Source organism: Trematomus bernacchii, unplaced genomic scaffold, assembly GCF_902827165.1.
Source record: "Trematomus bernacchii unplaced genomic scaffold, fTreBer1.1, whole genome shotgun sequence".
Lineage (NCBI taxonomy): Eukaryota > Metazoa > Chordata > Actinopteri > Perciformes > Nototheniidae > Trematomus > Trematomus bernacchii.
The window spans coordinates 2495416-2507155 of NW_022987772.1; the positions used below are offsets into that span (position 1 = coordinate 2495416).

Here is an 11740-nt window from a genome sequence, read left to right on the forward strand (position 1 = left end):
CCGGACGCGTACAGCGAGGACTACAAAATGACAATGAGGTGACTGGGGATGTGTGTTCAAAACATTGTAAGCTTGAATAAATCATTTAAACCAGTTATTTTTGCCAGACTTATTACTGAATATCATTCTTAATGTGATACCAAGTCCATCTGAGACCTGTGTATACCTTCAGACAGCCTCCAAGTGAAGCACGCACAGTTTACTCACAGTTTGAAAGCAGCGTGGAGAAGTCTTCAGCTGTGGAGCTGTGATCCGCTCAGGTTAAACTGTGATACGACTTCTGTGGCTATCTACCAGCGATCATGTTTAATATTAAAGACTACACACATGTATCCCTTATCAAAATGGTATTCTGCACTTTGCAGCACTTTTCCAGATAAGATGTGACTGTTTACTTGGTTAACTTTTGTTATGCATCGATACAGCGACACCAAATGACAAGGGTACTCACATACGTTGAGAACTAGAAACACAAATAACTTTTTCACACTGTTGTGAACATGTTTTATGCTTTTATCTTTGTGGTCTTTGTTCTCATATGTTGTATCTATTTCTGTGTAACTTGGTAATATTCATATTAATTCCTTGTTATTGTTGTCTTTCCATCTGTCGGTGATGATTATAACTACATAACGAAACACATGGCCTGATTTGCATATTTGAACTTAATGTGTGCACTGGAATACATTTATATGTGAAATGACCACTTATCACAACATAATGTGGACTGGCAGGCTGATAAACTAGGATATCTGATCTCGGTGGGTCTTAATGAGGCTTGATACAGACCTCAGTCAGTATACTATTTATAAGAAAATGCCTACTATAATATATATATTATATGGCTTAAAGTATACATAAATTCGCTCACATTATAAATGATGGTGGGGTTGCATTTTTCTGAATCTTTTAACAATGTTAATGTGTGAAATTCAGCTGTGATGAATGAAGATGTCATTTCGATGGACACTGAATTATATTTTTGAATAGAGGATTGGATTGGATTAGTTTTGAGTCATAAAGATAAAGCAACACTTTCTCAGAATCAAGCAAAACTAAGAGTTTAAGAGAAAAAACAACCGAGTCAAGCAAAATAAATTAAAACAATAAAACTATAAGTTGAAAACAAATCATTTGTGTAATCATGTCAACTATATGTCTTTTTTCTTTGTTTTAACATATTTTTGTTTGCAGTTCTCTTTCCTTCTTTCTCAATGATCAGACCTTTGCTCTCGCTGCAGCTCTCTCGTTTGCGCTAGTGATGTGTCGGTCGCGAACGAGCCGATTATTTTGAACGGCTCTTTGTACGAACGAAGGGAACCGAGTCGTACTTGGTGAGAGCCGTTCTTTTTATCGTTCAATCGTTGGTCCGCACTCACTGCCTGTCAAAATCCACTCGCCTTTTAAAAAGCTTGATTTTGTTCCCCAAACGTATTCTGTGAAGACCCGCCCCTACTCTGATTGGTAGGTTTCAGCACGAGGAGTGAGATGGGGTGGGTCTTAAGGGAATACGCGAGAGAGAGAAGTCATAACAAGTGGTAGCCTAAAGCAGAGCCGGCCCGACCCATTAAGTGACATAAGCGGCCACTAAGGGCCCCCTAGCAAAAAATAAATGAAAAAGAAAATGAATTATTTATTTTTTTATCTCAGTACACCGTTTTTTATCTCAGTACACCGTCGCCGTGATAAGTATGTTTAATTAATCTTGTTAATATGCCTAGATTGCCTACTCTCAAAGTCATGTATTATATTATTGAGCCAATCATATAATACATTAACCGTGCTTTACCTGAACCTCATCATGAGAGAACGGCAGGATTGTAATTTCCCGTGTTCAGTGAATGCAACAGACGCAAGACACCAGACCAACCAGAGAGTTGAATGGAAATAAACATCTGTCTTATTGGCTGACAGGTACCTATCCTGTGAGCTGTGACAATGTTTAAAATAAACTGTCAGTCTTAGACTCAGAGTTTTTGAAGATGGACATAAGAACAATTTTTCTTAAAAAAGACGACAATTCTCAAGTGGTGGCTCACACAACAACCCCAGAGCCAGCACTTGAGCCAGGAGAAATTACAGCTACGTTGATGTTACTTTGAATTGCGGGGGTAAGCTAAACCGTTAGCAAGTAGCTATAGCTAGCCAGATATATTAAATAAACACTTTGTCATTCAATCTAAATGTAATGTTTATTAGCATTACCTGGTGATTTCAAAGAAAGCTCTCTGGGAAATGTTGACTTACTGTTCGACATGAAGCTAGAAGCTACCTTACAGTACACAGTTGATCCTGAATCCTGTCAGTTAAAGTGTTTCATAGTTAGCTTAGCTAAGCATCAACCTAGCACTGAAATATATGGATGTTATGTGACAGTATTTCTGAGAAAAAGTCAGCTGAAATGGTGGCATAGTTGCCACTGCTTTACGTGTCGACAGCATGTTTGAACGTATTTGCAGCAGTAAATGTGGCTGTTTGGCCACTGACGTTGCCATAACAACACCTGAATGTAAATGTGCAACCTCTTTTTGTGACAGATTCTTGCATGAAATTATAATTCTTCTGAATGATATTCCTATTGACAGTTAGTTTTTATGTGAACATTATGAGATGGACAGCCAGAGAGAATAAATGAAAAACAGTTATGAAATACTATATGACAAAACAAGAATACAGTTTAAAAGGGGAGTGATTTGTAAAATATCCATAAAGAAAAATCTGTTTACAGTTCTGTTTCATATGGGTGTTGAGAGATGTATCCATAGATCTCCTAATTTTGCTCTCAAAGTGCACCAGATTGATGCTTTTAACTTCAATATTTAAAAACAAATCTTCCCGGGGGAGCATGCCCCCGGACCCCCCTAGAGGAGGTGAGGATCCCCTAGAGGATGTTTACATGCTTATTTATACAATATGTGTGCTTATGCTAACATCATAAGACAGGAGCACTAGAGTGAGGGGGGGCCCCAAGCCAAAGCTCGCTTAGGGCCCCCAAAAGTCTAGGGCCGGCCCTGGCCTAAAGGACAGGTAGACGACGTGTTTTTCGGATGGAAAATGAGCCAAACGCGAAAACGCAGCAGCATTTGGATGCACTTCAACCAAAACCCAGGCAGTGATAAAGCAGAGTGTTCTAATATTAAGAGTTGCGTGAATTTCATGCAAGGCAAGGCAAATGTATTTACTTAACACATACATAGGGTAAATTCAAAGTAGTACATTCACTGACATGAATGACATGGATATGGCGCCACCCTGTGTCATGTTTACAATGCAGATTATTGACATTAGGTCTGGCAATACAGTCAATCATTATCCTGGTGATTATTATAAACCTAGTAACCCCGCCCCCTTTAAAAAAACGGCTCTTTTGAACGGCTCTTTGAAAGGAACGGAGCCATAAGATCCGGATCCCTTCAAAGAGACATAATTCCCATCACTAGTTTGCGCTCCTTCATTTTTTGTTTTCGATTCTGACTAGGGATGTCCCGATCCGATCACGTGATCGGGGATCGGAGCCGATCACGTGATTTTCACGTTCAGCTGGTGACTCGGGAGTCGGGACAGAGAAAATGTCAGGAGTTTGGAAGTATTATAAAATTGAAAGCGAAGGCAGTGTAACAGCCAGATGCAATGTTTGCAAGGCGGAGGTTCCGCGTGGTGGAAAGAACAGAGCTACGTTCAACATGACCAATCTAATACAAACACCAACAACAACACGACGAGTACACAGCGGCCACTCAGGTAACGGCACTGAAACAACCGACACTTTCAGAGACTTTTAAAAGGAAAGAGAAACTACCCCAGAACAGTGAAAAGGCCAAAAAAATAACAGCCAAGATAGCTGAATTCATCGCGTTGGATGACCAGCCGTTATCTGTTACCTTTTTTTTCCTCTTAATGCATTGCATAAAGATCGGATCGGGAAAAATCGGTATCGGCAGATTGTCAAAATCAAATGATCGGAATCGGATCGGGAGCAAAAAAAGGTGATCGGGACATCCCTTCTGACACAAACATCCGAGGGGGGCGGGACTTTCAGGGGTGCGTCCCCATTGGCTACTCAGTTTTTGAGTGACAGCCCAGTCCACCGGCGATTGTACAGTGCAACTGCGGTAGCTGAGCATGGACAGAAGACCCCCAGAAGAACCAGCATCTCAATTATTATAATACTACAAGTGAAAATATATGTAAGTATTGATCATTTGTGTTGTTTGTGCTGTACTATACGGTCTGTTTCTTTATTGTGTTAAGTGAGAAGTAAAGAAGAGCTGTGCTATGAAAGTTAGCTTTTGCTAACTTGAGATCCATAACAATGCTAGCTAAGTAGCCTAACAGCAGGGTTATCTACTTAGCTACCAGTGCGTGAGCGCTCAGACACCGGCACACACACACAAACAGACTCGTGTGCCTGACTCTACCAACATGCTTTCATGATTCTGTTTAGACATGCAAGTATAAGCCATGATAGCTTATTTTATTAACACGCTCAATTTATATGAAAATCAATGGAGGCTGAGTTTACTTCTTCTCTCTGTAGGAAAACCTACCGTCCATGATGCCCCTGAGCTGAGTTTTATTTGTCATACAAATGTTGAGCTTTGGCTTCTCTTCTATGCATTGCAAAATGCTATACATGGGCTACTCGTTCTGAGTATCAGATTTGAGCTCTCTTCCTATTCATTTCCAATTCTATTTAAAAAAAAATGTTGAATTAATGGCACAATTAAGTTGTTTTTTTCTATATGGAGACCTGTTGATAGTTCACTTCATATTTTTCATTTCCTAAAACAATTATGTTCCTCTCATATTAACAGTGTGGATCATTGAGACAGCGTGGTGTCCAGAGGTCTTCTCCCATTTCCCACTTCCTGTGAGGGGACAGCACGAAGGGGGGGGGGGGGCATGAAGAAAGACCTGAACCATCTTCATCCACGCTGGGCGTTGCTGTTATCGCTTGCTCAGTGTCATTTAATTTGACCAAATGTCTTTACATATACATTTAATAGATTTTATTATTATCTACCTTTTTGTTTTATGTCCTTTTATTTAAAACATTCTTTGAGACTTCATCTTCTGGTTCAAATTTCAATAAATGTAATGTGTATAATCACTCTTTTGTCTTTATTCTACATGAAAATGTTAGAGATTCCATTCAAATCTGTTGATTATTCATATCTTCCTCAGGATAGGAATAGTATGTTGAGTTTTTAATGCTAAATGTATATCATTTTCTCACAGGATATAGAATGAGACAACACAGTTTTTATCCATTGTGTATGAATGCTTCAGCTCTTCAGACCAACATAGTAAGATGTGAGCATGTTCCTAATTGTGTTGGTATGCAACCTAGGTCTGGTCTGTTTAATAAAGCAAATCTGCCACTTTTATATTGTAGAATTTGTTTTATTATTATTAAAGCAGTCTTTAATTGTTTGTCCTAAACATAGCAATGTATGCTTTTGAAATGTAACATGTCTTTGAAAAAAGAACAGTATACAGTTTATATTGTGTATCACCTTTAGCATAAAATAAATAGATAGACGGACACTTTATCAATCCCAAATTGGGAAATTATTTTGTTACAGCAGCAGTGTGTTCAGGTATTAAAATATTTAAAGTTGGAATAAAGTATAAACTACACAACACAAGTATAATGCACAGCAATCCATAAGATAAGTCTGATATTTTCATGAAAACTCCCCAGGAGGCACCAACACAAACGTGGCCGAGTGGACTCCGGAGTTTGCTGCATGAGTTGCACTGTATGATCTGTGGTGTAGTGGGCTGTCACTCAAAAACTGAGTAGCCAATGGGGACGCACCCCTGAAAGTCCCGCCTACCTGGGACGTTTGTGTCAGAATCGCAAACAAAAAATGAAGGAGTGCAAAGGAGAATAGCTGCAGCGAGAGCAAAAGTCTGATCATTGAGAAAGAAGCAAAGAGAACTGCAAACAAAAAGATATGTTAAAACAAAGAAAAAAAGACTTGTAGTTTACATGATTACACAAATGATTTGTTTGCAACTTATAGTTTTATTTTTTAAATTACATTTATTTAGCTTGACTCTGGTTTTTTCTCTTAAACTCTTAGTTTTGCTTGATTCTGAGGAAGTGTTGCTTTATCTTAATGACACGAAACTAATCCCATACCTTTCATAATATTGTTTGCCGAGACCAAAATTAATGACCAAGCAGCATTTTAAAGTCTAAATATCCCTGCACATGTAGCAATGACATTTCTGCTGCTATCTTTGCAAAACGGGGGGAGCCTCGCTGCGAGGAAACGGTGGACCTCTGTCGCCTGTCAGCGCAACTTCAATGATGTCGTTTCAAAACGTAAACAAGGAAGGGCGGTGCCTGCCGGCCGTTCTGTTGATTGATTGAATTGATTGAAAAGTTTATTAACAGCTTGTATATTGGGTACAGTACAGTACAGCTCAAAACATACAATTGTTAAGGGGATGCAGACCAGAGAAAGACTTTCGTCTTGTTTACATCAGGGTCCCCCATTTCCAATTCATCATATCATTTAAGACATATAAGACATATATGACATACAGATGGCTTATTTACAATTTACATACAGGTGGTTTTTTACATACAGATGGATTATTTACAATTTTCATTTTAGATTTCGTTCTAATACATCCTAACCGGACATTTAAGACATACCAAGTCTACAGATATACAGTTAGTAACAGAGTCTAAAATGCGAGTATATACATAGATGGGGGGGGGGAAGCTGTCCATTGTACGACAGGTTGAGATTTGTACCATTACCGGGGCCAGTTTTGCAATGCTTTCCCCCGAAGGTGCTCTTTAAGAGAGGTTTTGAAGGTAAGTATAGTTTTACTTTCCTTTACAGTTGTGGGAAGAGCGTTCCACCTTGATGTGGCATAATTGCGAAACGTGTATTCCCCTTTTTTTGTGCCAAATCTGGGTTTTACATGATTTGTGGAGCTCCCTCTGGTGTTATGATCATGGTATTCCTTGACCTTTGGGAAGAATTTTGACATGTACATGGGTACCATAGAGGTGTAGTGGATCTTGTAGACCAGGCCCATTGCAAGTAGCTGTACTCTGTCGTCTACTCTAAGCCATCCTAGGTTGTCAAAGTGGGCAGAGGTGAGGTGGGTTCTAGATGAAAGGTCAAGCAGTAGTCTGACCAGTTTATTTTGCGATGTTTGAAGTTTTGTTTTTAGCGCCTTGGAGGTGCTATGGTACCATGACGTGCAAGCATAGTCATAGTACCCTTGAATGAGTGCTCCTGCCAGAGTTTTCAGGGTGTTTTTGTTTACCAGAGAGGAGATCCGGTATAGGAATCTAGTTCTTTGATTGACTTTTTTTATTACATTGGATGCCATTTTGTCACAGGAGAGGTTTGCCTCAAGAATAGATCCTAGGTATGTAATTTCCTTCTTACTTGTGACAATAATGTCACCCACTGCAACTGAGAAGTCGTCGGATTTGCTGAGATTATGTTTCGAACCGAAGAGAATGGACTCTGTTTTACCCAGGTGTAATGATAATTTATTATCGGCGAGCCAGGTGCAGATTCTGCCGAGCTCGGAGCTGAGGGTTTTTTCAACCTGCAATCTGCTCCTGTCAGAGACCAGCAGGGCTGAGTCGTCCGCGAACAGGAACAAGTTGCAGTCACATGCTGATGACATGTCATTTGCATAAATTAGGAACAGTAACGGACCTAATATGCTTCCTTGTGGAACACCACAGCTCACTGGGAGGGGGGGGGACAGAGTACCGTTTACCTCCACCATCTGTTCTCTCCCCTCCAGGTAGGATTGCATCCAGCTCACCGATAGTTTATCAAAACCAATTGCTTTTAGCTTGTCAATCAGAATGGGGTGATTGACAGTGTCGAAAGCCTTTTGTAGGTCCAGCATCACCATGCCGCAGTATTTACCCTCGTCCACCTCTTGTTTGATGTGGTCGGTCAAATAAAGAAGGCATGTGTCAGTGGAGTGGGATGTTCTAAAGCCAGATTGAAATTCATAGATTAGTTTCTTTTCTGCGAGGTACTTTTCGACCTGTTCATATACTATTTTTTCCATGACTTTCGAGATGGAGGTAAGTATAGAAACAGGGCGGTAGTTGCCTGGGTCCAATTTGCTGCCCTTTTTGTGCAGGGGGGTTACTCTTGCAATTTTGAAGTCTTTGGGTACTTTTCCCTGTTTTATGGAGAGGTTAATTATGTGAGCTATGACTGGTGAGATGGCGGTTGCTGTGTCTCTGAGGAATTTGGAGGGGATATTGTCGTGGCCAGTGGCCTTGTTAGGTTTGAGGGCGCTCAGTTTAATGAGTACCTCTGCTGTTGTTACCCTTGCTAGACTGAAATCATCTTTGCGTACCCCTAGGTTTTTGTAGTAGGTCATGATGTGATCTACTCCAAAAAGCCCTGAGTGGGAGGGTAATTTATTTACAAGAGTTGTGGCTATGTTTGTGAAAAAAATGTTCAAGTACTTGGCCACATCCAGTTTGTCTGTGATGAGCCTGTTATCTGTCTTTATGTTTACGTTTGAAAATCTCGTTTTGAGTTTTTTACTGCAGCCAAGCTGGTTATTGAGTAATTTCCAAAGTTCACGGGGTTTATTTTTGTTTTCCTCAGTTTTGTCATTGATGAAATTCTTTTTGGCAGTTTTGATCATGGAGCTTACGTCATTTCTTAGTCTGTTTCTTTCAATTTTTAGTTCAGTCACGTGGGCCTGGAGTTCACTGCTCGTGCTTTTGGAAAGCATTGACTGACTTTTATGAAACTCAGAGCATTTTTTGTCTCTGGTTTTCATGGCGGTCAGTATGCCGGAGTGCATCCACGGCTCAGCGCGATTTTTTACCCTGGTTGTTCTTAGGGGGGGCCAAATCATTGAGTATTGCAGAGAATTTGTTTTTGAAACCAAGCCATGTTTCTTCAACTTGTGTACCACTGAGCTCATCTGACCAGTCCAGGCTCTCCAGTTCTAGGTTAAAGGCCTCGCTAGAGTAGTTTTTGAGGTCTCTAGATATGACTGTTTTGTGACAGCCGGCCTTTTGTTTTAGCTTTTTGCGGGTACAGAATATCATATAATGATCACTTAAACCGCATGCTATAACCCCTTTACTGGAGATCCTGGACCTGTCAGAGGTCAGAATGAGATCAATGGTAGTTTGTGTTGTTTCACATACCCGGGTGGGTTGGGTGATTAGCTGGCTGAAGCCGTGCAGATCACAAATCCTACTGAAGGACTTGAAGACGGACGTGTCTTTACGTTGCATATCCGTGTTCCAGTCTCCAATAATAATTGTCTCTACATCCCCCACATCAGCCAAACACCCATCTAATGTATCATAAAAGTCACTCTGTTCCGGTGGTCTATAGATTGTCCCGACTATTACAGATTTAGCATTGTCAAAAAGAATTTCAACCCACACAGATTCAATATTTTCATGATGCAGGTCAGTACGGTTTTTGAAATTGGTGTCTTTATGTATGTACATGCAGACACCACCTCCATTCACGTTCCTGTCCCTTCTCACTACAAGATAATCTTCAATTTCAATCTCTGAATCTGTAATGGAATTGTCCAATTTGGTCTCAGAAAAGCATAATATGCTTGCCTTACCGTTCATGAACAGTTGCCTGAGTTCAGCCAGTTTGTGTCTCAGACTGTTAGTGTTCAGATGAAAAATATGTAGTCCATTTTTGTTGTTTAAATGCATAATGTCGTCAGCTTGAAGATATTTGTCTTTGTCCGTTACAGCAAACGGCTTGCGGCCTGCCGTGGTGCTTGGAGCGGTGGGGTGGTGGGGGGAGGGAGGCTCCGTTGTAGCTTTAGCCGTCGATATGCTAGCAGGGTGGCTAACAACATGGTGGATATTTGTTCCCTCGGATCTCGGTTCTCTTCCTCTCGTCACTGCCTCATGCGTGTCTGTCTGCCGAGGCGTCCCCGGGGGAATGTCGAAGTCTCCGTTGATTCCTCGGTCTCCGCTGTCTCCATGGTCTCTGTTGTCGTCGCGTAGTTGTTGCTGTAGCGGAAGAGATGCTAGTTGTGATGCTAGTTGTGATGCTAGCTCCTCCAGCCTGCAGGACTGGCTTCTTGTCTGCACCGGGCCCGGATTCAGATGGATGTCTCCCGCTAACAATAAGACCAAGACGATCATACTTCTTCGGTCTAGTTTGCCTGACGGGGGTAAGTACTTTCGCGTCGGGTTTGCAGTTAATAATGCATGAATGCTTGCACTTCCAAAAGCGAGGTGTTTCCTTTCCCAGCCGTTGAGAAGGTAAAAGTCATTGTGGTTCATTTTATCCCCGCTTTCATTACTCTCCTTCACTAAGTGATGTTGCCTCATTGATGAGTTGAGGTAGGAGTCCATAATCCATATTGTCAGGAGGATGAAATATGTGAAAAATCGTGAGGAATAACCTCCAATGCGGGAGCTCTCGGAAATGCGACCACTCATAGCGAAACCGGAAGACTTAACCTGTGATTCTGTTTGTCGTCACTTCACAAGTGATGCGCGTTGCTGCTCCAAAGTTAAACTACTTTCAACAAAGGACGTTCACAACAGTTGATTTGAGCACGCAAAAACGGTGCCGGAGCATCAGCACTACAGTCCTTTATCCCCCCATACTTTGAAGGCTGGTCCGTGAAAATATTGTCGGTCCAGGCAGGAAATGAAAAAGTGAAATACATTTGAAAAAGTCACACTTGACTCTACGTTGCTGATTTTTGATCAAGTCTGTAAAAAATGTTTTTTGTGACATATGCCTACAGTATAACAGAGTAATAATAATGTATTAAAAACCCAGCAGAGCCTGGTTTTAATCAACACTCACCCTGTTGCTCGTGCTCTGTCGAAGTGTAAAATGGAGTCTGGCTTCATCACTTCCACTTCCCTGTCTGCAGCTCCTCCCTCTGTTTATCAGCAGAGGTGAAGTACACAGATCTTGATTAAAAGGAGAAGTACTCAGATATTGTACTTGAGTAAAAGTAGAAGTACTCAGATCTTGTACTTGAGTAAAAGTAGACGTACTCAGATCTTGTACTTCAGTAAAAGGAGAAGTACTCAGATCTTGTTCTCGAGTAAAAGTAGAAGTACTCAGATCTTGTTCTTGAGTAAAAGTAGAAGTACTCAGATCTTGTACTTGAGTAAAAGGAGAAGTACTCAGATATTTTACCTGAGTAAAAGGAGAAGTACTCAGATATTGTTCTTGAGTAAAAGTAGAAGTACCAGAGTATAGGAATATTCTGTTACAGTAAAAGTCCTGCATTCAAAATGTTCCTCAAGTAAAAGTAGAAAAGTATTATCATCAAAATATAGTTAAAGTAGCGACAGTAAAAGTAGTGATTGTGCAGATTGGTCCATTTCAGAATAATATATATGATATGTTTTATAATGATTGATCATTAAAGTGTTCTCAAAGCTGGTAAAGGTGCAGCTAGTTTGAATGACTTTGTATACTGCAGGGTAGCTTGTGAATTTACTCCAGGTGGAACTAAAGTCTGATTTAACACTTGATTATATTTCACATCATTCATCCACATCTGTAAAGTCACTAAAGGTATTAAATACATGTAGTGGAGTAAAAGTACACCATTTACTTCTAACTTGTAGTGGAGTAAAAGTATGAATGCAGGACTTTTACTTCTAACAGAGTATTCATACACTGTGGTACTTCTACTTTGACTCAAGTACAAGATCTGAGTACTTATTCCACCTCTGATTGGTTGAAATAATCCTCTTTACAAT

General features: G+C 40.5%; 1 protein-coding gene across 1 annotated transcript in view; it reads right to left on the reverse strand.

Annotated features, from left to right (window-relative positions):
- LOC117496972 (protein NLRC3-like) overlaps positions 1 to 10904 on the reverse strand; it is a 39534-nt gene extending 28630 nt beyond the window's left edge. Inside the window, exon 1 of the mRNA XM_034148844.1 lies at positions 10827 to 10904. Coding sequence (XP_034004735.1) covers positions 10827 to 10873 — 47 coding nt within the window. The 5' untranslated portion in view covers positions 10874 to 10904. The remainder of the gene's footprint in view (positions 1 to 10826) is intronic.
- Between the last annotated feature and the right edge of the window lie 836 nt (positions 10905 to 11740).